Source organism: Tasmannia lanceolata, unplaced genomic scaffold, assembly GCF_043159265.1.
Source record: "Tasmannia lanceolata isolate RefF3 unplaced genomic scaffold, GAP_Taslan_0.1 ptg000006l, whole genome shotgun sequence".
Classification (NCBI taxonomy): domain Eukaryota; kingdom Viridiplantae; phylum Streptophyta; class Magnoliopsida; order Canellales; family Winteraceae; genus Tasmannia; species Tasmannia lanceolata.
In genome coordinates this window covers 14,513,306-14,540,040 of record NW_027518683.1, presented here as the reverse complement: position 1 = coordinate 14,540,040, position 26,735 = coordinate 14,513,306, and the positions used below count along the sequence as shown (strand labels likewise).

Genomic DNA, 26,735 nt, shown 5'->3' with positions numbered 1-26,735 from the left:
AACGCACATGGTGTATTGGTGTAAGCCCGTATAGTCCATTGTTTTTCAAAAAAGTATTGTATGGAACATACCTTAGGAAGATCGAAACCATCCATTTGGTGGTCCACAACGTAAATAAATTGTGCCCGAAAAATAATTTCCATAGGATGATCATAGCCCTCGCAACTACAGATGCTAAAGATGGGAGGGCTAGGATCATCCTATGGAAATTATTTTTCGGGCATAGCTTATTTAGATTGTGGTGCATCAAATGGACGGTTTGGATCATCATATGATGTGGCCTATACAATACTTTTTGAAAAAATACTCAAGTATACGGGTCTACACCATATGAAATTCCCATATTTTGAACAGCACAATCATGTGTTAATAATTGCACGAACCACCTTGTCTTTTCGTATTTTTAGTGGCTTGTAAGAGCTTTTTAAATGCTAAAAGACAAAATGAGTTAGTGAATACCAAACCATGGTCGTGCTGATATCATTTCCCTTTCTCCTTTTTCCTCTCCGAAAAAAGACTTTCAGCTGACTCAGAGACGAAGCGACCTGAAGCGGCGATCATCCTTGTAAGCTAGTCTCTAAATCTCCCGGATGGTGGTAGGCGGAGTCATCTCCACTACTGCTCTGATCTTCTCTGGATTAGCTTCGATCTCCCTTTTGCTGACCATGAATCCTAAGAATTTGCCTGCAGTGACCTTGAAAGCGCATTTAGTCGGATCGGGCTTCAGCTATAAGCTCCGGGGCTTGCTTACTTTTGACCGCATATCATCGACGTATACTTCCATGTTTCTGTCTATCTGTTCCTGGAATAACTTATTGCTGAGTCTTTGGTAATTTGCTCTACCCTTGGTCCGTTATAAAAGCTGTCTTTTGGTATATCCGACTTGAACATCTTGATCTGATTATACCCCGTGATCTGATTATATCCCGAGAACGCATCCATGAAAATCAGTAGCTCATGGGGGATAGGGCAGGCCTTGTACGTTGGCTAGGGGTATTTAATTTCTTGAATGAAATCTGCGCATTGGAGTTTTTCTACCTCCTCCCTGATGGCAACCATTTGCCGCTCCGGGGCGAAGTGTCTCCGTTTCTTCTTGATCGGATTACGGTGTGTGAGAGAGAGAGAGAGGCGCATTAAATTCAGTAGCTTGAAAGACAAGTTAAATAGCAAATAACGGGGGAACAATTTATATTGGGAGATGATATCTTCACCCCCTCTGCACTACACATTCGCCCCACTTATAACATGACCAGTGGGCAACTTTAACGAATTGTCCGTATCCTCCCCCCCCCCCCCCCCCCCCCTCTCTCTCTCACGAAACAAAAGCCGTGTTAGGGTTTCTCCGTCCGTCCCGTTTTCCGACGGCCTCGCCGGTGTCGCTGTTTTCTCCCTCCGTGCAATCTGACCCTCGGTTGCTGGTAAGGAAAAACCCTTGTTTTTTCATGCGCCATTTAGCATCATCTTTGGAGATATGAAAAACCCTAGTTTTTCTCCCTATGCAAAATGTCGTTACTTGTCCCCCGTTCAAGCAGTTGATTCAGCAGATTTTGGCTCTGAATTTGAATTTCGGGCTTTCATATTTTTCAACCCGAGGTTTATCTTTTTTGAATTATCCACAATGGTTTTGATTAAAATATGTGCTTTTCCTTTACAAAATAGGTTTCATGCATAAACCCAAGTCATTTTTTGGCATATATTTCTTATTGAGTTTCAATCTTTTCCTTGAAGGAAATCAGTCTTTCTGAGTTTACCTATTAGACATGTTACTCTTTGTTTTGTTCAAACGTAGGATTTGAAGTATACCATATGTAAAGATTGCTTAAATAAATAATCTACTATGGTAGTGTTGGTGTCCTTTCTTTTCTTCTTCCTTTTCCTCTTATTTTAAAAGCGCTACGGCACGTTATTAGTGTGAAGTTGGTTTGGATCTCTTTGTTATTGATATTCCTGTTGACTTAGCATGACTAGTTATTGTTGTGCCTTCCTAATAAGTATGTGGTATTTCCTCAATTTAATAACTTGTTACGATTTTGAAATTGTCTGAGTTGTTCCTACTAAAACTCGTCTCTGCGATTTTTGGTAGCTTGATTTTACTGGGAGATTGAACTCTTGATTGCATATCTACAATATATTTTTGCAAAATATTGACACTTCCACAAAATTTGATAGTTCACCTTTCTCATTTGTAGAAAGTTTCTAAAAATTGCACCCTGGCCAGATTATGTCTGGCTCCAGAGTAAATTTGTAATACACATGAGAATTGGGCATTGCATACTAGACACATAATCGGGCAAGCCTGAATGCATGGGCAGGCTTCAGTTGGGAATTGGGACCAGATTGCCAATGACACATCTCCCTTCCACATTCAAAATTTCTTTTCATTGGATAAATTCATTTTGTCTTATTTGTACCAATGCTACACATTGGGGATTGGGCTATTCTATGCCTCCATGGGAGGTGAAGTTTTGGTTCTTCACTTATTTAGAGAAGTGTGCCCTCATGCTTATTGACAAATAACTTCCAGGTGGAAGCTATTGTGGAAAGAACAATCTCGAGGAAATCCGACTATGGTAGTCTCTTTGCTCTGTTTGGTTGCCGGGTTTTTTTTGTTCCTGGGAGTTATGTGGGAGAAAAAAAAACCCTGGGAGATAGGTGGGAAAAAAAAAGTCCTAGAAGTATCCTGGTAAAATAAAAATCCCATGTTTGGTTGACCGGATTATGGTGGGAAAAAAAAAACCTTTGTTTGGTTGCTTGAACTGTTGGGTAGAAAAAATATATTCTCAAGCTTATTTTTGGTTCCTGAGTTTATTTTTGTTCCTGGGGTTATCTTGGGATGGGATGAAAAGGCAATCATTACAAAAGTGGGATTAAAAAATTCACCCCACAAGTAATCATTACAAGAGTGGGATTAAAATAAACCTAGTGCTAAAAGGCAACCAAACATGGGATGGGACCAAAATTTAACTAACTCTCCCACATAACTCCCAGGAACAAAAAAAACCCGGCAACCAAACAGAGGTACATCCAACCACACATATTTGCACTATAGATGCTATGTTGATTATTCCATGTGCTATAGTAACTAACCCTGCTAGTTGAGATTGAACTATTAATCACATGGGCTAAAGACCTTTGGTTTCCAGTTAGCATAGAGTAAGAGCAACTATTGGATATGGACAATCCATTGTGTGCCCAACTGTAACTGAGTAATTGTGATACGTAAATATTCAATTATCAATCTAATTTTCGAATCAAAACACTTGAGTTTTCCGAAAGGTGCTTTAACTTACTATGACTTGTCATCTCTCTCTCTCTCTCTCTCTCTCTCTCTCTCTCTCTATTGCGTAATAATTATTCTGATGTTTCTCTTACTTTTGCACGAAACAGATAATCCTAAAAGGGCCAAATAATGGCTCATTTACATTGTGGCAGAAGTCTTCTACGTGAACTCGTCAAGCACGCAAGTGTGCCCAATTCTAGTTGTATAATTCATCCAATGTTATTTGCTGGTCAAAGAATCAGATATAGAAAGTTGGAAGTTATTCTTACGACGGTGGGTGAATGAATTCAGTAACTTCATGCATGTCTTACTATCTTTTTATTTAGACAATTGTTTTATAATTTGTTAAACTTGCAGAGTATTGAAAACCTTGGTAAAGCTGGGGAAACAGTGAAGGTTGCTCCTGGGCATTTTCGGAATCACCTAATGCCCAAGTTGCTTGCTGTTCCAAATATTGAGAAATATGCTTACCTTAGAAGGGAGCAACGCAAGGTTTTCCCTCTCTTCTCTTTCCATATATCATCATCTTTTAATATGGTCCATTTGTTAGATTACTGCATAAAGATCATTATATATACATCTTCAATCTCATCCGTTAATTTGGAATTTGAGCTATTGCCAAAGAATTTGTGGATATCATAAATGCTGCTAGCCTCTGGTAATTTGAGCGGACATTCCATTGTGGATACAGGGGACCACGTTAAGGTGGATATGGTCCCTTGTATATATATAGAGAAAAGTGTAGCTACACATACGTGTAGCTAACTTAGCTACACCAACGGCTTAAAATACAGTGGGCCCCACATTGTTTGGGTGATGCAAACCATTCATTTGATGGGCCCTCATATAGATAGGGTGTGCCCAAAAAATCAGCTTTATAGGATCATCCCAACCCCTACGATTTGTGGAGGCAAAAATGGACGCGTAAAAACCTTCACAAATCTGTCCATTTTTGCCTCCACAGTTTGAAGGGTGGGGATGATCCTATGGAGCTGATTTTTTGGGCACACCCTATCAATGTGAGGGTCTATCAAATGAATGGTTTGGATCACCCAAACAATGTGGGCCCACTGTATTTTAAGCCGTTGGTGTAGCTAAGTTAGCTACACGTATGTGTAGCTTCACTTAACTCATATATATATATATATATATAGAGAGAGAGAGAGAGAGAGAGAGAGAGAGAGAGAGAGAGAGAGAGGAAAGTGTTGGTGAGCTTAAGCGCCCAATCACATGGGTCCCACATTTTCTGTGGTGATCCAAACCATTCATTTGCAAGGCCCTATCATAGATAGGGTGTGTACCAAAAATCAGCTTCATAGGATCATCCTAACCCCTCCATTTGTGGAGGACAAAAATGGGTAGATTTGTGGACAAACAATGTCTGTCCATTTTGACCTCCACAAATGGATGGGCTAGGATGATCCTATGGAGCTGATTTTTGGTACACACCCCATCTATGTAAGGGCCTTTCAAATGAATGCTTTGGATCATCCTAACAAAGTGGGCCCCCATGTGATTGGGCGCTTAAGCTCACCAACACTTTCCTCACACACATATATATATATATATATATATATATATATATATGGAAAAGTGAGCGTACTCGGTCGGCTAAAAACAGTGGGGGCCCAAATTTTTTGGGTGATCCAAACCATTCATTTGAAAGGTCCTTACCTAGATAGGGTGTCCACAAAAAATCAGCCCCATAGGATCATCCTGACCCATCCCATAGTGGAGGGGAAAATGGGCATATTTGTGGACAAACTGTGTATGTCCATTTTTCCCCATTTTCCCTCCACATTTGGATGGGTTAGGATGATCCTATGGATCTGATTTTTTGTGGACACCCTATGTAGGTAAGGGCCTTTCAAATGAATGGTTTCGATCACTCAAACAATGTGGGCCCCCACTGTTTTTAGCTCGACCGAGTACGGTCACTTTTCCGATATATATATATATATATATATATATATATATATATATATATATATATATATATATATATATATATATGAGAAAACTGTTAGTGCGCTTAAGCTCACCATTTTTTTGGTGCGCTTAAGTTGTTATAACGCCTCCCATTAGTTTAAATGTTTGGGTCCCGCTGGATCCCGCTTAAGCACACCAATGAGAGGCGTTATAACAACTTAAGCGCACCAAAAAAATGGTGCGCTTAAGCTCACCAACAGTTTTCTCATATATATATATATATATGCGTTTTTATATATTGTAAGCCCGTGTAGTCCAATAATTTTCAAAAAGTACTATGCGGGCCACATCATAGGATAATCCAAACCATCCATTTGATGGGCCACAACGTAAATAGTTTGTGCTCAAAAGTCCAATTCCATGGGATGATCCTACCCCCTCTGACTTATAGAAGAACTGCATATTATGGAAACATCTATAAATTGGAGGGTTGGGATCATCCTATGGAAATGATTTTTAGGCGACGACCAATTTACTTGTGTCCCATCAAATGGACGGTTTGGATCATCCTATGTGTGGCCTGCACAATACTTTTTTAAAATTACTGGACTATACAGGCTTACACCATATAAATCTCTATATATAGAACTATAACATCTTCATGGGGAATTAATTCTTATCAATAAATTTCAGAACCAACCATATACACTAGAGTAAATTTGGAGGCACTAATCTGACTTTTGTCACCGTAGCTTTTGCTTCCATCCAGACACCATCCACATGCTTGTACAACTGCTCAGCCATCTACTTTGTTCTGCATTCGCGAGTTTACCATCACTCCTAAATCATGGCCTCCTTGGAAGGGCCTGCCAATCTTAACATACACAAAATGTCTCAACATATCCCTAGAAACACAAATAACATAGAAGTGTAAAGCAACAACATCATCGAATTACCTAACTTTCAAATCCTCTTTCGCTTCTCCCGTTTTCTCTTTTAGCTCCTTGATGGACTGTTGGAATTCTTGATTACTGCAGTCAATCCAAATCAAACAATTTTTTTCTTAAGAAGTACCTAATCAGTATTAAGAAATTGCTAAAAATGAATTAATATAGAGCACAAGTTAAATATGAGAATCGAATCTCCAGCCTAAACCAAAAGAATGGGAATGATTTTTTTTCCAAACAAATACTGTATGGAAGCTTAGGACGAGAATTCACAATCTATATTTAGGAACTCGAGATTTAAGGACCCATAACCCCAGGTAATTGCTACCAATTGAAAAACAAATTATAGACAACATCATAAAGCTTCGAAAGATTACCTCTCACTGGAACTTAAGTAAAAAAGCCATACCTAACAAGCATAAAATTCAATAAACTACAATACAGATAATAAATAACACTTTTAGCAAGATAATCATTCCCATATGCTTGTTAAAATTATTCCATTTTTTTGGGTTTAGGCTGGAGAATTAATCTCCCATATTTGACTTGTGCTCTATATTAATTCATTTTTAGCAATTTCTTAATATTGATTAGGTACTTCATAAGCAAAAAATTGTTTGATTTGGATTGACTGCAGCAATAAGGAATTCCAACTGTCCATCAAGGAGCTGAAAGAGAAAACGAGAGAAGCGAAAGAGGGTTTGAAAGTTAGGTAATTCGATGATGTGCTCGCTTTACACTTCTATATTATTTGCGTTTCTAGGGATAGGTTGAGACATACTGTGTATGTTAAGGCTGACAGACCCTTCCAAGGAGGCCCTGATTCAAGGGAGATGGTGAACTCGCAAATGCAGAACAAAGCAGACGGCTGAGTAGCTGTACAAGCATGTGGATGGTGTCTGGACTGGAGCAGAAGCTACGGCGACAAAGGTCAGATTAGTACCTCCAAATTTATTCCACTGTATATGGTTGATTTTAAAATTTACTTGTAAGAATTAATTCCCCATAAAAATGTTACAGTTCTATATATAGAGATTGTATATGGTGCAAGCCCGTAAAGTCCAGTAATTTAAAAAAAGTACTGTGCGGGCCACATCATAGGATGATCCAAACCGTCCATTTGATGGGTCACATCGTAAAGTGGTTGTTGCGTAAAAATCATTTCCATAGGATGATTCCAACCCTGCAATTTATAGATGTTTACATAATTTACAGTTCTTCTCTAGATCAGAGGGCTAAAATCATCCCATGGAATTGGACTTTTGGGCTCAAACTATTTACGTTGTGGCCCATCAAATGGACGGTTTGGATCATCCTTTGGTATGGCCCGGACAATACTTTTTGAAAATTATTGGACTACACGGGCTTACACAATATAAAAATTGCTATATATACATGTATTTATGTATATCTTTTGTAATTTGAATGGTGTTTCATTTTTCCTCTTCAATGAACCATTTTTTAAGTAATTATTACCAAGTTTCATGTAAATTCATTGTATTTTTACTATGTATCAGTTTGGCAGTTGCTTTGATCATATGCATGTGCTCAACATGCAGTGTATTTTTTGAGCCCTATTTTTTTTGACAAATATATTAGTTGATCTATAAAGTGAAACTCCGCAGCCTGTACATTCATATGCCCAGGGCACATGAGCATGTGTGTATCCTCATGCGTTTATGTAACTCAAAAAAGAGTTTCATGTGTTGGTGGTTTTTACATATTTTGGGGGATTGCAAGTGTCTTATGGAGTCTGCACCAGATGGACCCCATATTACTCCATGTCATTACCATTTATATTTCATATGCACACGATATACAACTGTAAAGGACACATGGAATACTGGATCCTCAAAGAATCTTAATGTGGTCCCCTGTATCCACAATGGTTTCTCCGTTCATACGTACAGATATACTTATTAATAAGGATTCGTGGTTTCTGATTTGAGATTCTAAAGTTAAAAACCCAAGCATGGGCACTAAAAAATTATAATATAATACAGTATTATTATAAGATAAATACTTGAATGCATATTTTGCGTTGCATCAATATGTGGTAACACATTGCCTGCTCACTGACAACATATTCCTAAGCCTAATATTGTACCAAGTTGCATTTCTGCACATGTGAGTGTGCACATGGATACACATGCATCTTTATGTTCTTTGCCATCTCTGGTTTTGGATATTGCTATCCATGTTGGCAATAAACATTGCTCTGGTTTTTCCATGTTGCGCTTTCATAGGTTTTGTATTGCTTACCATTAAAAAAAGGTTTTGTATTCCTTTGTTTCTTACAGACCATGCTTTGTCTGTACAAAAGCCCATTTCCACTTGGTTGATCTTGTTTTATTATTGTCTTTTGACATTTACAGATTTCTACTAATGTGAAAGAGAAGATCTCAGCTGCTTCAGAGGAGGTGAAGTCCATACCATTGTACATTTATTTTTTAATCAAAAGATGCCCTGCTGCATTGCTAACTTGTTTTTTTAATCCCATATTGCTATTTAGGTGAAAGAGGCATTTGGATTTGGAAAACAAGGACCATCAGATTCTAACAGGACAACTAATTCTGGTGCTGATGTAAACAATGGAAATCATTCTGCAACACACGCAGAAAATGCTGATGCTGAATCTAGCAATACTAAAGAAACACCCGGAGCTTCCGAGACATTATTTGCTCGGTTTAAGTCAAGTGTTTCCACTGCTTCTCCTATGGTTTCCTCGGCTTTTTACAAATTGAAGGATGAAAAAGTTGTAGACTTAGCAAAGAAAGGTTATGATATTATAAAAGATGAATTGAGTAGTAACCCTGGTAGAAGAAGGCAGATGAAGTATGCAGAGGCCTCTTCATCAAATGAAAGTAGAAGTACGAAAACTGATATTGTAATAATGCCTACAAAGCCGTCACGCTGGGGTAAGAAATGGGAGGCATTCAAAGAGAAGGTAATGGCATGCTAATCCCATCTCCTTTCTGTCAAGTGTGTAGAAAAGCTCTTACACTGTTTAATTGTATATCTCATTTTGTATTCATTTCTTCTTCTTTTTTTCCCCCTAAAGGTGCAAGGTCATCCTGTGTTTAAGCGTGCAAGTGGGTACAGTGAACCTGTTGTTACAAAGAGTCAGGAGGTGGGTTGTCTTTTTTTCCTTTTGTTACATAATGGACATATTCCATTTGTGTAGACAAATTATTCATTATTGGTTATCACCATGTTTTCGTGTGTAGATAGCTGAGGACATACGGGAGCGGTGGGAGACGAGTGATCATCCCATTGTTCACAAAATTCAAGAGTATGTTTCTTCTTCTTATCATCACTATTATAATTTTTTTTGAAAGATATCATTGTTATTCTCATCATGCTCATCAATCTTCTGAAAATTTTTTCATTGAAGTTCAGCCATATTGCTTATGAGTGTAATTCAAATATGTCAATGTTAGACCTCGGTCTCAGGGATAATATGGCATAGTTCTCTACAGCTTTAGGTATTTGATTAAGTGATGCTTTGCTATGTCACAATTTTCTCCGATATTTTCAAAATATCTTGTTTTTATCGCGACATTTTGATAAAACGACAAAATCCCTAAACAATCCCGAGATTGTAAAAATATAGCAATATTTTCCTTTTTATCATAAAATATCATGATATTATCCCTAAGATTTTAAAAATATAGCGATATTTTCATTTTTATCACGATCATATCACAATATTATCATTGGTATCTCATCATGCTCATCAATCTTCTGTGATAGCTGGAGATAGTTAGCGCAAAGCAAAGCTACGGCCAGTAATTTATCCACTTCAATTAAATATCAAAATACTCCATTCAATCACCTATTTTGATCAATGATTTAATATCCCACATGCATTTATTGGGTAAACCAAGACAGGACTTCCAACAATTTGTTCTATAGGGCAGTGTTTAAAAACTTGTTGGATTGACTTGGTAGGACAGAGTGTTGGCTGGCCGACTTCAGCATGTCAATGATTGATTATTTTATTTTTAAAAACTCTGGCGAGTGAAAGGAATGTTTGATTGACTTGGTAGGACTAAACTCAGTCTTGGGTGATTTAATGATTGACAGAGTCAATGATTGACTCAAGGAGTTTTTATACCGTGGTGCAGGGTGTGTGGGCATGACATAGGTGAGATGCCTTGATTATCTCTTTGGGTGGGATGCCCTTGAATCGTCAGAGGTGTGATGCCTAAAGTGCAATGCCATAGAAGTTAGAGGTGCGGTGCCTCTTCTTCCTTAAGGTACAATGCCACAGAACCCTGTGGTGTGATGCCCCCAGTAAAGATCTGGAGTGATTCCAGGTCTAATCTTTCTCCACCTTTTCTCTATTCCTCTTTTCTTAATTTTTAATTTTGATCACTGCAAGCTGATCTGCAATTTCCTCCACACTAACCCCTGTTTGGATACATGTATTTTAGAATCCAGGTTTTAAGTTTGAAAGCAGTGTAAAATTCTGGATTTTAAACTGGAAGTAGGTTGCGGGTGTGGGGGAAGTAGGTTGCAGATGAAGGGTTTAAGTAAGAAGTCCACGTTTTAGAAATCTCTCCGACTCTCCCCCATACTGAGATTTCTAAAACCTGGAAACAGGGGCGATCTCCTACTCTCTCACTTGACGGAAAGAAGGACGAGAAATCAGAAACCGACTGACAGTTTCCTTCTCTCGTCTTCCATCCACGATTTTGAGGAAATCCAAGATTCTGAAATCCGTGTATCCAAACGGCCCCTAAGATTTCCTGCAACAACCTCCTTTAAACTTTGCTGTAACAACCAGTCCCTTCCCCTTCCTTTGATGAACATCCCAACTTATGCCCGTTGCCTAAACCCAAACTGTGAACTGTTGATTCCCCTTTCCCATATCAGATCTACCATAATTCCATCCCCTACCCTTCTAATAGTGCAACAAACTAAGATTGTTACTTACAGTTCTTTGATACCACTTTTTCTTGCAATCTGTAACCCATGTCCGTGCTTACCCATTTTACCTTTAGCCTATCTATTCCTTAGGAACCTTGAACTACCTATAAATTGAACTACCTATAAATTGAACCAGTTCACGGATCAAGCCCAGAACCCCACCCGATAGCCATTACCCACCTGAAAGTTCTGCTTTCTGCGTGTTACAAACCCGCAGTTTTTACCTAACACTATTCTCAGCCCCAACTCTGAACCATTGCTTAGCATTAGAGACCGAATCTAACCCAAAACTTAAACTGTAAACCTGCTGCTCTTTACCCTTCCAAGAATTCTTATTATTTCAGGCTGACCAACCCCTGTAATCTCTGATACCTAACCAGTTCTCCAGCCTTCTAAGTCTGCTGTCCCGAAATTTATCAAGAACTGTTTTACAGAGCCAACCCCTTCCTTATACATGGTCTGCACCTGAAACCTGAAACAGTCCCTTTTGACCTACTACAAATATCTTAAAACCTGCAGACTTTTATATAAAGCTTTTCGTCAGTTCTTATCAACTGTCTAGATCTGTCAGCCCTCTAATAATTTCCTAACAGTCCTAAAGCCGATAAATACAGTCCATCCCTTAGTATACTTAGCCCAGATTTAAATTTAAGCCTGTAGAGGGATTAGAACTACATATATACCCTTCCATAGATCCGTCGTATGTCACAAACGTTCCCTTAGGTTTATATGAACCATTGCAACACTGTTACTTTGAAGGTGTATCCAGATGGAAGGTGACCAAACACAACTAAGCAGAACGAATTGAATCCTATGGATCCAGTCTTGGATGTTTGTTTTTGTAATGGTCCGTCCTTGAATGTTAGTGATTCGGTAATTTGATCTTGCAACCCCTGAATTTTCTTCCAAAATTAGGGGATTCCCTGATATGGGTGCTTTGCTAAATTGCAGCATTGGAGCTGAGTTTTTCCTCAGTCTTTCATTTCGAAAGCAGATTTTTGATTAACTATTAATTCCTTGATGCTATCAAATGTTTATTTCGAGTTACCTCCAAGGTTTAAAATTTCTGCTGAAATGAATCGTTTCAGCCGAAATGTGCCGGTTTCGGTTGAAGCCGAAATGAAATTCACATTGAATTAGAAATTTACAAGATTTCGCCGAAATTTCAGTGAAATTCCGAAAATTCTAATGAAATTTTGTTTTCATTAGGGGTATAACTGAATTTACAAGATTTCTACTGAAATTTACAAGATTTCCACTGAAATTTAAGGGCAACCGGAATATTACCACCGAATTTTACAAGATTTCAGACGAAATTTCCACCGAAACTGAATATTTCAATTTCCATGAAGGCCGAAACTGAAACCAAAACCGAAATTTAAAACCTTGGTTACCACTATGTCAGCCACATAGAGGATCAAAAAGGTCATATCTCAAGCGAGTCTCTTGATAAACAACTAGAGGCATGAAGAAAATCGAAAAAAATCCTGTTCTCAACTGGCTACTGAACTTGGCGAACCATCAATTAAATCATTAGACTATATATGGCTTTTGTGAGGTGACATGACAAGTAGCCGTATATATGTCTTACGTACACCGTAGTATGTGTTTATAATCCATGGAATTTAAGTGGGGTAAAGTATATTTGTACATGACATACACTCTTGTGCATGATTGTATTGAAGTCAAATATGTACATTAAGGGGCCATTTGGATACGTGGATTTTAGAATATTGGATTTCCTCCAAATCGTAGTTGGGAGGTGAGAGAAGGAGACCAGCCGCTTGATCTCGCCCTTCTTTCCGTCAGCAAGAGAGCAGGCGATCTTCCCATGTTTCCAGGTTTTAGAAATCTCAGGATGTGGGAGAGATTTCTAAAACCTGAATTTCTTACTTAAAATCCAAGAAACGCTGTCATGACAGCATGCAGCAGCTTGATCATGAACCCTCTTTTACACTGTTTTCAATCTAAAAACTGGATTCTAAAATTCGCATATCCAAACGGCCCCTAATAGTATACTATATTTGTGCACGACTTATATGCTCCTGTGCATGATTGTATATAAGCCAATTAGGTACATTATATTATGCCCATGTATTCTTGTTTACAGCTAATGAGCAATTATGCATATTAATTTAAGTTATATAAAGGAAGTTTTTATGAGTTGTTCGACGAAGCAAGAACAGGGAGGGCATGCCATTTCTCTACGATGCACCTATTACCCACCCCTTTTTCTGAATCTCTAGATGGGCTGGTGAGAAACTGGCAAGGATGCTTTCACTTGGCAACTTCCATTGATTCAAACATTGGTGTTTATGGGTGCTTAAACAAAAGAAATTCATGACGCCAAAGTTTGATTACACTTTGGAGTTGATCAAACTCTGGCTCACCCGGAAAGGCATTCTTATTGGCCCAGGGTAGAAGCAGATGTCCAACGGTGATGGGTTGTGTGTGCTCTATGCAGCACTTCGAAGCTGTCCAACAGGTTGAAAAAAATGACATTTGAGGGATGGCCTATCTACGTCGGGGTCCAACTTTCAAATGGCTTAGATCATCCAATAAGGTGGACCCCACTAGATTTTATATGTGGGTTCACTATATAAAAACTCATATAAAGGAGAGTGACAAGTGTGATGAGTGAAGAGACATTTAAACTTTGTCTTGCAGGTCACCATGAAGAAACACATTCTTCACTTCTAATTGAATGAGTTACCCATCCAACATAGCGACCATGGTTAAGATGCATCTACTTGGGATAAGTTTTGGCAGCAACACCAAAGTTCACCTCATCGATTCAATACTTCTTTGTGTATCCCTTGGCAACCAAACTTACCTTTACCTTAAGTTGGAACCATCTACCTTTATTACACCTTTTTAAATCATTTGCAACCGGTCACTTGCTTTCCAATAGGAAGCCCAACCGAAACCCTTGATTATACATAGGGGAGAAAATGACACATGGGAGAAGAATACTATGCCCTTTTGAATAATAATAAGAAACTAACTTAGAATTACAAACAACCATGAAACTCGAATACCATGCCCTTTTGAATACTATGCCCTTTTGAATAATAATAAAATACTATGGCCTTTTGAATAATAATGAGAAACTAACTTAGAAACAACCATGAAACTTGAATGTCTGTGTTGCATGATTCATCTTTCTGGTTAAATAGTCTTCAATTTTAATCTGGTATGAACTTCCGTGTGATTGACTGGCCGTATGACTTGGGTTGTAAATTGTGGGCTGTGATATTTCTACTGCTGCTGCTGCTACTGTTGTTGAGTGGTATCCTGTGTAGTTGTCTTCAATATACCATATATATACTACTGATATGAATATATTACCAATAATGATATTATATGACTTGCTTTTGCAGCCTGAATGAAACTGTTTTTGGAGAAACAGCTGGGGCACTGTCTTTCAAGGAAATACGCCGTCGGGACCCGTAAGATTCTTTGCATCTGGATTTCAGCTCCAGGACTTCTATAATTTAGCTTCACAACCATTAACTTGTTTGCTCTGTGGAATTTTGCATGAAAGGTCTTTTTCTTTACCAGAATTTGTAGCCGAAGTTCAGGAAATGATCAGGCCTATCCTAAATGCTTACATCAAAGTAAGTGTTAGATTTTGTTTAGTAATACAGAAAAATTATTCCAATTTTTATTTCGTTCCTTTTTCCTCATTAGCAGGGACGTGCCATTTGTTGGTCCTTAAATGCCTTATTGGTGATATTATCACAATATGGACCTTTTTAGTAATTCTACCTAAAGAAAGTGTGTTACTTTCGCAGGGTGATGTGGAAGCATTGAAAAAAAGTTGTAGCCCTGAAGTGATTGAGCGATGTAGGGCAGAGCACAGAGCTTATGAGAGCCAGGGTATCTTCTTTGATAACAAGGTAGGGAGGTCTGAGTTGTTACTTATGTTATTTGTTTGCTGTATCTTACGCTAACCAACTTGTGATTCAAATCTATTTTGATTATAAACTGTACTTTGACTCCTTTGTTGGTGAGTAGACGATTTGACCTGGTTACTTGGGTGATTTGGCTCTTAACTTAGTCAAACTGATTATCAAGCCAACGGAAAATTAAGAAAATAGGAAGAAATATGGAAGAATGCATGTATTATATCTTAGTATTGTTTTTAATTTTTACAGTATGTTGAATACTAGAACAGTATATAACTCATTTGACTGACTAGCAGTAAATGACAATTATTTGCTTCATTTTGTTAAGCTCATGCATGCACAAAATATTTTGAATTTTGTATGAAACACTGATATATAGATGGATGCACATATAAATATAATAGCAGCTCACATGATATAATAAATTCAATTTGTTATACTAAATGCTAGAACTTGTGGAATCCACGTCGAAGAGATAACACCATGAATGCTCTGATCTATGGGAATGTACCTAGAAGATATGCACTGTGAGTCCGCATGACAACAAATTTGGGATGCAATGCTTTGGAGATTGTATTTCAATTGTATATCTGTTGACAATTCCATGTTTCTTTATACAACTTTGAAAGCAAATATTCCTAAATGAAATTAACAACATATCCTATTCTATTCGTATGGAATTAAAACTTATAAGAAGCACGAAGCGGGGGCGGAGGCGGGGAATCGTGGGGTCTAGAAGAGTCTAAGTTTTGGAGCGCCATGGGAGCGTGTATGTAATATTTTCTTTATATATCTTTCAAAATTCAAGTACATAAAAAAATAATAGTTTCTAACCATTTTCATATGTATCTTTCAAAATTCAAGTACATCTAAAAGCTAATTTCTAAAAATCTTCACCGTCTTCATTTGTGTGCACTCGTTCCTCGTGCCTTCTGAAGATGCACAAGCCTTTGTGCTTGCTCTAATGATGTACTTTGAAGAGTTGGAGGAGTTTAATGTAAGGAAGTTGGTGATGGTGGGACTTATAGAGTAATAGAAGCAGGCTGGGAGCGTCATTAGAGCGGTTCCCATCTTTCTGGGGTCGCGCTCCCTGTAAGCTCCTTCCTAAGGAGCGCCGAATCGAGGTTTTGAGGTGGGAGCGGCACCCTGAGAGAAGGTTCCTGCTTCTAATAGTTAAACCCAAGGATGGAGATCGATGAAGGCTCAATCAACTTGGAGGAAGAGGGTAAATGGGATTTGCCAAATCAAAAGAATTGGAGCCGGTCTTTGGAGAAAAAGATTAGTTGGTTTGCCCCAAATGTATGTGCCACAATTTCAAGCATGGATTAGAATGTTGTCAGTGTGCTTTCAATGAAAGATCTAGGAGCTTTTCCGGGCAAGACAATGCTGCAAATACCCCAGTCAGAGCCACTAAGGAGGCATACCTGCTCGACAACTAGTTGGAAGATCTTGTGGTTGGAAAGAAAGAAATGCAAGAATTTTCAAAGGGATCTCAAAAGTCTTGATTTATTTTTCATCAAAGTGATTGCCCTGCGTCACGTCGTCCACAGCCCCTTGCCCTATCCATGCTTTCCGCTTTCCCAGTATTACTGAAGCTTTGACCCTTCGTGTAGCCTCTTTACACTTAGAAGCCCCTACATTCAAAGCCCTCTTCTTGCCTGAATGTTCACCCTTGTATTTGCCTGTGGCTTAGGGGAAGGATGGAGAGGAGTGTTGGGATGTGGAGGAAAAGCAAAAAATAGTGCAAGAGTGGGTACCTCCTCTCCTCCTCCTCATGTTATTTTGAAGTTCAATTTTGATGGCTCTAGCATGCGGGATCCTGTCCGGCTGGGATTGGAGGGGTCCTGAGAAATGAACTAGGGGAGATGATTTGGGCCTTTGCAGGTCCTATAGGAGAGGTAGATGCTTCAGAGACAGGGGTGCGTGCAGTTCACTAAGGTTTGAAGTTGTTGGCGAGAGATCATCTAGATCATGTGGTTGTAGAAGGGGACCCCCTAAATGTCATTTGGTGGCTCAACGGTTCGCGGAATCACCCTTGGATATTTAACAGGTTCTTAGATAAGATGCTAGATTGGGTGGGATCCTCCTCGATTGCGTCCCGGCATGTTCGCCGCTCCGCCAACAAGGTGGGCGTAGCCTAGCTAGAGGAGTTTCTAAAGAAGCTTTGGCTTTTTTTGACTTTCTGCCGCCATGACTCCTTTTTGTTGTAGAATTGATTAGCTTTGTTCTAGAATATTTTTCTCCTTTTGTATTTTGACCATTTCAGTCCTCTTCTTTTGCAATAAAATTAGCTATCATTCAAAAAAAAAGGAAAAAAAGAAAAGAAGATGGTGCGGTTGGAGTCACCGATGAAATTATTATTTGTCAGTTGTAATCTCGGGGGGAGAGGTCCAAGAGAGAATAGAGGTGCTAAAAACATATTTTTAATAGGGAGAGCAAAGGAGAATGGGTAACTATTATAAAAAGCATGGTTTTAAATTTCAGTTTCGATATGCTTTTCGTACCCCAGCGAAATCGAAATTTCGCTTGAAATCCGACGGACCATTAAAAGTTATATTTTATTTGTTACGTAATTTCGGTTGAAATCCCTGAAATTTCGGTCGAAATTTTGGGATAACTATTAAATAATTAAAAATTAGAAAATTTTGGTCGAAATCCCTAAAATTTCGCACGAAATTTTGGAAATAACGAATTTTCGATCGAAATTTTGCACGAAATAAAGTATCGTTTCGAGTATATGCCCTTAAGGTTTCGGTCTCCACCGAAACCTGAAATTTCGGATTTCGGTCGAAATTTAAAACCATGCTAAAAAGTAAAGGAAAATGGGTGAAAAATAGAAGATCTGAAGTGATGGTCGAAGGAAAGTGGAGAATATCTCTGCCCTGTACACCTAAAAGGTTTAGATCTTATGAAGTTCTGTTTAAATTAGAATCTGAACTTGATGCTCACAAGATCTCTCAGTTGGGAAGCTATGCATGCGGTGAACCTCTGGAATGTCTGTATACTTGGAATATTGTACTTAACGTTGGAGAGAGCGATTTAGGTACTTGTCTACAGGATACCATTATATGCTTGGGCCAAATCAATGGTGGAATCCCTTTGTAAACTGTTTGGGCCTGTTTTAGGGGTTGAAATGCAGGGAGAAGATAGAAACAACATCAAGTATGCTCGGGCAGGAATCCTATTCTCCCAATGGGCTTTCCTTAGAGCCTCAATTCGATTGGAAGTTTTGGAACGATGGTATCTGATTGGAGTTTGTGGGGAATTTGGCACTGATCTAAGGCTTTCAGCTGAAAGTCCTAAAGAACAAACCGGAACCGAATACAATCAGACACTAGCACGAATAGAAGGTGATAGACCCGCCAATTCGCCCAAAAAAAGGGCAAGGAGGTGGTAGGCCAGGAATTTTCCTAGAATAGAAACCATTGGGGGCCCTATGACAGGTCATCTAGTGGATCTCTTGCATATGGAAACATGGGAACTAGCTATTTACTTCTCCTGTCTTCATCAGACCGCTAACATGGAGCGATCTTAGCCATTAATTCATAATTCAGTACGCCCCTGTTTCCCGCCCTCTTGCCCAAAACCTGCTAGAAATCTCGAGTGAATCCTCTGATTTGGAAACACATGCCCGATTCATTAATGCTACTTCCCATGCGTCGTCTGTTTGACTATGGGTATGTGTCATGGTGAGCCGTATTCAACATGTGTTCAACGTTGATTACAAGTGGCTAATTTTGCTCGTTATCCAAATTCATTGAATACGATTAGCTCTTTTAGGAATCGATTTGCACCAATGGAAGCTAATATATTAGCACAAATCTATCTTAATGTTGGATTTCCTTCAAACGGTGGATTTCCTTCGGAAAAGGAAGATTTTGATTGTCAATCATTGTTCTATGTGTATGGAGGATGAGGAGTCAGTGGATCATCTTCTAATCCATTGCAAAGTGGCAAGAGAGATTTGGTGCAAGGTTATTCGGAGATTTGGTGTTTGTTGGGTTTTTCCGCAAAAGTTACCGGACTTGATTTTAGCGTGGTCCAAGTTGCCATGGAAAAGCAAGGGTAGAATTTAGTGGAAGATGTGTTTCTTAGCAATCATTTGGGTAATATGGAAGGAATGAAATGCGAGGATTTTTTTAAAGGGCCAAGAATGCACAATTCCTTTTCTTGAAAGTCATTGCTTTGGTGATGATCTCTTGGGCTAAGTCGCTCCCCTCTTTTTCTTTTATCTCCTCCTTTGATCCATGGGAAAGATGGCCAGAGGTTTGTAGTAGTGAGGAGACCAAGCACAAAGTGGTTCAAAAGTGGATTCCTCCATTACCGGGTTTTGTAAAATTAAACTTTGACGGTTCTAGTTTTGGGAATCCCTTTGGGACATGGTGCGAAGGGGTCAGTTTATGTGGAGGAATGTTAAATGTTCCCCTCACTATCCAATGTTTCAATTTATGCTGCATTTGGATGTCGGGGAGCTACATCTTTAAAATTTATTTATAAGTGTTGCACCCCGTCACTTTTTTATCTTTAAAAAAAAAAGTTCTAGTTTTAGGAATCCGGGCCCTTCCGGTATTGGGGGTGTTCTTAGAGATGATTGAGGGTAAGGTTTTGTGTGCTTTTGCCGGCCCACCGATGCCACTGAACCCGAGGTACGGGCAGTTTACAAGGCTTGATTCTTATTGCTCGAGATGGCAGAGATAGTGGAGGGAGATTCTTCCAATGTTATTCGGTGGCTAAACGGACCACAAAAGCCACCATGGAGATTTGACAATTTTTTGATGAAATGCTCGATATAGCTAAGTCTAGGTGGATTGAATTTCACCATGTTTGACAAATGAGGTGGCGGATGACTTGGCTAGAGTGGGTGCACCGCTTGAGGGGTTGGCTCTTTATGATGAGCTCCCTCCTTGAGTTCCTTTGTGTTTGTATCTTTCCTTTTATATTTTGTCTCTTGTTTCTTCTTATCTCTTGTACTGACCATCTCGGTTGTTGTCTTTGTTGTTTATTAATAAAATTTGGCTACCTTGTTCAAAAAAAAATCTATCTTAATGTTGAAAAATAACTTTTCTCTTGTTGAGGCAGAAATTATTTCTGATTATTGTGGGCAAAGGTGGTGGACAAGGCAAAATCAAAAGCCTCTGATAAGGGATTCTTGACGGTTAATAAGGTTAAATTAAAGGCCTCTAATAGGGGGTTTATTGTTAAATCTCACCATCAGATTCATTTGAGTCAACTAGGCCACCGAACCAGAAGTGGATGACACTGGAAACAACAGAACACTGTCTCGGAAGAGGTATTGGATCAGTTGGTTCTTCACCTCCTCAATATGGCTCGACGGAATTGCTCGACTTGTCCGTCAGTGGTTTGAACCGGGTCATCCCTTCTGTTGTCTGTTTGTTGCGGATCAATAGGTGATAAAGACTGACACACAATGGTAGAAAATCAACTTGATTTGTCAAAGAGTGCCCCAAGTAAGGTATCTTTTGAGGTTCCACAGCTCCTCTCTCTATCGCCTTTTTACAGCACTAATCTTAGCCCAGAAATATCTGCGGATGACGGCCTATCCATGGCAACCGGGGAATATTGTTGAACCGTCTCCGTTAAGGGAATATGGGGAAAAATATGGAGTATGTTAGAGGGAATGAATGGGAGTTTCGAGACCCACCTATAAGCAAAAGGGTTTGTGAGCATGGCTGTCCATAAGTGCCTGCCTTTTTTTTATTCCAACATTAGATTTTGAGAGTGTTTTTTTTTTTGGGGGGGTGGGGGAGAATTTGGATTGATTCCAGGCCCCTAGAAGCATTTTTTTGGTCAATCCCCTATTCCCCTAATCTCCTATTCTCCGAAATTTTTTTTTTTTTTTTGGGGGGGGGGGGGGGGGGGGTAGGGGAGAATTTGGATTGATTCCAGGCCCCTAGAAGCATTTTTTGGTCAATCCCCTATTCTCCTATTTGTTAGATACCCCCCTTCTAGCTCTATAGGTTGGCACAAAATTTGGTTGTCTCGGTGCTCACCAAGGGTGGCGGCCTTCATTTGGACAAGCTGGGAGAAGAAAAGCTAATACTTGTGAACTTCTACATTGTCAGTTAGATGCATTCTTTGTTTGAAGGCAGAAGAGACTATTGAGCTTCTTTTCATCCATTGCTTTTTCATTTCAAATATGGAGGGCAATTCTTTGTTTAGTATAGCTTGGACATGCTAATACTTCATTAATGCAATCGTTTTGGATGAGATAATGGGAAAAGCTTTTTGCAACTAGCACCGTTCGTGATCTTGTGACATATTTGGTTAAAACGGAATAATCGCATCTTCCACAACAAAAATAAATCGCTTTATAAGTTTATCACCGGAACCAAGCAATATTTATTTGCATCGAAGAAAGATAAGATGGCAATCAATGCATTTCTTTCTAGCATTTCTTATCATAATTAGAAATTCATCATTTGAGAGAGAAAAGTAAAACATAAATTTTCTTTCCAGAAAAAGTAAAGCATACAATCTCTCCTAAATGGTGCCCGCCTCCATACAATGTTATAAGAGTAAAACTTTGACGTTAGTTCTAATGGGAAAATCCCATTTCAGTTGGTATTGGGGGAATTGTTTGGGATCATGATGGACGAATCTCAAGTGCTTCTATGGCCCCATGTGGAGTAACCGAGTCAAACAAGGTAGAGGCTAGTGTGCTACTTGGTGGTCTTCTCATTTTTAGGGATCCTTTTGCTGGCAGATGCATCTTTGAATGGGACACATAAGTAGTTATGGCTTGGGCCAAATGGGCGACGGTAGGCATGTGGAAGCTGGCACCCATCATTTTGGAAATTTCAGACGTGTAAACTAATCAATCCACAGCTACAACACCAATGGATGTCAGCCAACTGAGAAGTGGATACTTTGGTTAAACAAGGTGTAGATGGAATGACTATTTATCAGCGATATTTTTCCTATTTTGTAGTTCATTTTCTTTTATTTCTAGCGCATCATGTGTTTTCGGTTCTTTGGAGGTCATCTCGTCCTTCTGTATTCCGTTCTTTCTACTGCAATGCAATTATCTGTCTCAAAAAAAAAAAAAAAACCCAAATTGACGAGTATACCCTCCCTGCTAACAACTAGTGGAAAACAATTAAATCCCCTACGTAAATCAGTCCCCTCTCTCCCGTCTTTCTTGATACATCATTGTTTTTTTTTGGTTTCTTTAATTTATGTTTGTATTGGATACATATGTTCCTTGGAGGCTTGCCAATTCGTTTGAGGAAATCCTGTACTTGTTGGAGTGGCCTAGGGAAACCTATGTTGTTTCCTCAATGGAATCTGTACAGGATTTTCTGACAAACTGGGTTTCCTCACTTCATATTGAGGACTCCTCTATACCCAAGGGATTGTGTTTGCATGCCTTGTAATTCGTTCTTTGGAATGAATTTGCTGAATTATCAAACATAGTTCACATTTGTAATTTATGCTCATCTTAACAAAACAGCCCTTGCCATTATTGGATTATAGTGGACTATTACGACATACTGATGTTTCTATTCCGTGTATGATATTTCTTGCTGCAGATTCTTCATATATCAGATGTGGATGTCAGAGAAACCAAACTGATGGGAAGCAGTCCCATTACCATTCTAGCTGTAAGCATTTTTCTTATGCTATCATGAATGTCTCAAATATAACTTGAAAACAAAAAAGAACTGATAAAACCTTGGTTTTTCTATGCAAATCATTGCAGTTCCAGACACAACAGGTTTACTGTGTTCGCGATAGACATGGTTCAATAACAGAAGGGGGAAAGGTAAACACTAGACATTGAGCAATAGTATGTATATACATTCATGTATAGCACAAATAGAGGCATGCGCGCGCACACACACACACATTTACATGCTAAACAGGTGATGGATATGCGCGCGCGCACACACACACACACATGCTAAACAGGTGATGGATATGTACACACATACACAAACAGACATTCCATTGGATAGACAGCTTGGATGCATTCATGCATGATTCATATACAATTACATAGATGCAAGCATTATTTCATAAGAGCTGCATCTCTACAGGTTCTGATGCAATCCTTTCTATTTATATGGGATTGCCAAGGGAATTTTGCAAAAAGCAATTTTGTCGCCAAATTTTTCAGGAAAGAACTGCCACCCCGTAGCAGATTTTCTCTTGTTCATTTAATTCATCTGAGGCGGTGGTTCTCACTCACAAAAGTGTGCTGCAAAATGGCTTTTTGCGTAATTGTATATAGGGAGTGTCTAGGCAATTTTGCAGCCCTTCTTTCAAAAGACAAGCCGTGAAATGGTTTTGTGCAAAATTGCTTAGACATTCACATGCCAGAAATGCTTATTTTCTTGATATTTCTCTTGTGTATTGGCTGAGAATTTGTGGGTACTTTGTTCAGGATACAATCCACACTGTATATTATGCATGGGCTATGCAGCAAGTTGATGTAGAAGAGCTTGGTGAAGGCGCCCTCTACCCTATATGGAGGCTAAGAGAAATGCAACAACTTGGTGTTAAGGCCCTTATTTAGTAATTCCATTATCTTTCTGTGAAACATTTGATGGCTCATCTTATCTAGGTTTTCTTTTTGGTGCTGGGTAAGATCTAGAGAATAAAGTAATAGATATTTTATATGGGAATTGCTAGCCTCCATCGCAAAAGGCATTTTGTTGCTGGTCTGTTGCATGTCTTCATTCATTAGGTGGCGGGTCTGACATGCAACAGACCAGCCACAAAATGCCTTTTGCGATGGACCTTAGCAAATCCCATTTTATATTAGACAGAAATATTTGAGGTAATCTATATGAATACAGTGAATGCGGCAGTTAATATTTACACCTCTTTTTTTTTTTCCAAATTCTTCCCATAGATAAATTATCTGTCATATACGCGCCCTTGTTTTGCTTTAACTTATAATTTGCAGGCTGCTGATTTAGGGTAATCGGTTCAATCTACCATGACAATCCATGGTGGATGGTTAGGGTCATTACAGGTGTAGCACATGTATATGGGTAGTACAAAAACTGCGTGTGCTAAGAAAGTCATTATCTACTTTTATATATGTGTATTTTCTAAATTTTGAGAATAAAAAACTTGGAAGGATGGTTAAGTGCATATTTATGTGTTAGATTAGGATGTGTGTTCAATTTTAAGTTTGATGTATTTTTCATTAGTTTTGAATTTTTTTGAGATTTATTAGCACCTGAAGACGACTTGGTGAATCGAAGCAATATGTAGAAACGAAATTTTCTGGCTTCTTTAATTAATTCTAAAACTGGCCTTTAGCAAGAGAATTTATAGCACATGACAAGGGAAGGGCATGGTTTAGTGATGAGCTTATGATTTTGCTTGGGCATGGAAGCTACGATGTGGTTTGGTAGTGGTGGATGTGTGTAATTGTGTATCTACAAGTGTGTTATGTGTGTGAGTTGGCCATAAGTGTGAGTGTGTGAATCACTAATGTGCGTAAAGGGACTGAAATGTCTATAAATAGGGAGCTGGGTAAAGATTACCGGTCAAAACCCCCCACAAAATTGCCAGTAGCAGAGATGAGGAACAAGAGAAAAGAATGATCTCTGTCTGCTCTTTGTATCATACCATATAAAAACTCATAAAATGAGACTATATGATGCAGGGGTTGTATATTTTCACCAAAGTTCAACTCAAAAACGTTCAATTGGGCCCGCTTGTTTGGATGATCTAAATCGTTCCATTGGTGGTTATGGGGGTGCAACTCGGGCCGGGTTGGGTCGGGCCGAGGCTAACCTGAGCCGACCTGAGGAACCATTTACTCTAACCCGAACCTGACCCGACCTCAGTTCCAACCCGATAGGTCCTGAGAAACCCTTTTTTCCAACCCGAACCCAACCCAACCTGCCTTCCTGACCCTGACCCAACCCTTCTTCTTAAGCTTACAAAAAAAAAATGATAAAAAATGTCAGGTTTCAATCAGGTCGGGTTGCCCAAGCCCTCAACCCAAGTTGGGAAAACTCAACCCGAACCCAATCTCAACCTGAAGGACACCCAACCTGAACCGACTTTTTTTCGGGTTGAAGCCAACACAAGTTGCACCTCTAGGTGGTCATCAACTTAAATAACCGGCATAAATCTTCTCCGTAGGATGATCACAATCCTGTGTGTGTGTGTGTGTGAGAGAGAGAGAGAGAGAACTTTTAGAGCTAGCCGTTTTACAACATAAACATAAGAGGGTTTGGATCAGTCTATGGAGTATGGAGTTTATTTTTGAGGGATGACTTACCCACACCAGGACAAACAAATGAATGACTTAGATCATCTAAATTAAATGGTACCACTTTAAGTTTTTGTGGGTGTGGATTTACGCTGATCAACATACCCACTTATCATATGAAATTGCCCGCTTTAAATACTTCATACACGCTCCTCTCCTCGTCCCATGCTGAAGATCAAGATACAGAAGTGCAAAATTAACAAAATTTTAAGTCCATAATGATTATTGGATTGAAAATCGATTCTAAAAATCCAAAACGAACAGGGCTTAAAACAAGTCTTGATGGATGCCTGATAGATAAAAGGATTAAGATTATTCAATTAAGCTGTTCTCAAGGCAGAAATGGGGCCCACTATGCCTCCTGCGTGCCCCATATGTGATTTGATGTGTTGATCCGATGGAAACTTACTGTGGGGACCACCTTGATCGGATAATCTGGACCCTTGATTCATCAAGCCTTATTTATGGCTCTTTAAAGAAATATAATCTGGTGATTTTGTAATCCGGACCAAAGTCCATGTGTCATCTAATCATGTTCTACAACATCAACGGTCTTGATTAGGGTGTAAATAATAGCATATAACTAGCCAAACTTTTCCATTTTTAGAATAAATATTTAGGGTTTCCTGCGGCTGCTCGGTTTCAGTAGGATAATATTTCGTCTATACAAACTAGCTTGATTTGGTAATTAGGTTTAGATTACGATTTTATTTTCGAAATTTTATCATTATTCTCTTTCTATGTTTGTCTCCTTGAGTATTCTCTTCTGTTAGAAGAGGAGAGAATGGAAATGGGTGAGTTGGAGAGATGCTCTCCCTCACTTATGTATTTATATTAAAGAGAAAGAGACAAAGACCATAATGTCCTTAGGCAAATACATACACCTTCTTACACTCCCCCTCAAGCTGGAATGTAAATAACATCCATTCCCAGCTTGTTACAGATATCACTCAACTTAGCCTTACTTAATGACTTGGTAAACATATCAGCCAGCTAATCCACTGATCTTGTAAAAATTGTACATATCTCGCCCTTTTGGATTATCTGATGGATGAAATGGCAATCCACCTCAATGTGTTTAGTCCGCTCATGGAAGACTGGATTTGTAACAATATGAATCACAACCCTATTATCACAATACAACTGAGAAGGAGAGGAAAGAGCGATACCGATCTCCGACAAGCTGGACTAAACACGATTGCATGAACATCCCCTGGAATCTCTACATGCAATTATTAGCTGGAAACATCCTGATGCATGAACATCCACTGGAATCTCTACATTTTGACGCTCATTTGTGTTGGAATTTTTTTCATAGACACATTATCCTAGTGGTAAATTAGTCATTTTGATCATTCCACGTCCTTTTATTGTCTTTTAGCATTTTTAGTTATTTTACCAGTAGTAGTAGCATTTTTAGGCATTTGACATGAGTAGGGGTATTTATGTCATTTTAATTGTAATGGCATCTATAAAAGCCCCTT

At 38.9% G+C, this 26,735-nt stretch overlaps 1 protein-coding gene and 1 non-coding gene across 3 annotated transcripts; both read left to right on the top strand.

The window, feature by feature from the left end:
- Positions 1–518: 518 nt before the first annotated feature.
- On the top strand, positions 519–23,596 carry LOC143879835 (mitochondrial import inner membrane translocase subunit TIM44-2-like). Of its 2 annotated transcripts, none has more exons than XM_077382465.1 (13): positions 519–829; positions 3,388–3,553; positions 3,638–3,772; positions 8,532–8,576; positions 8,669–9,103; positions 9,218–9,286; positions 9,384–9,448; positions 14,469–14,537; positions 14,633–14,705; positions 14,883–14,987; positions 22,547–22,618; positions 22,717–22,779; positions 23,401–23,596. In XM_077382465.1, exons 2-13 carry the CDS (start codon positions 3,410–3,412, stop codon positions 23,530–23,532), a joined length of 1,407 nt encoding a protein of 468 aa, XP_077238580.1. In that variant the 5' UTR covers positions 519–829; positions 3,388–3,409; the 3' UTR covers positions 23,533–23,596. The 2 variants fall into 2 exon arrangements, with proteins under 2 accessions (XP_077238580.1, XP_077238579.1); XM_077382464.1 differs by lacking the exon at positions 519–829 and adding an exon at positions 998–1,418.
- LOC143880501 (small nucleolar RNA snoR136) lies at positions 19,338–19,476 on the top strand. Its single transcript, XR_013251732.1, has one exon. It is a non-coding gene; the product is annotated as a small nucleolar RNA snoR136 (small nucleolar RNA).
- Positions 23,597–26,735: the final 3,139 nt, after the last annotated feature.

Bases quoted from the DNA above. Each gene is read 5' to 3' on its own strand.
- LOC143879835 (XM_077382465.1), top strand. From the start codon at position 3,410: ATGGCTCATTTACATTGTGGCAGAAGTCTTCTACGTGAACTCGTCAAG. The intron at 8,577-8,668 runs GTGAAGTCCATA...ATTGCTATTTAG, and splicing joins TCTCAGCTGCTTCAGAGGAG to GTGAAAGAGGCATTTGGATT. The intron at 22,780-23,400 runs GTAAACACTAGA...TACTTTGTTCAG, and splicing joins CAATAACAGAAGGGGGAAAG to GATACAATCCACACTGTATA.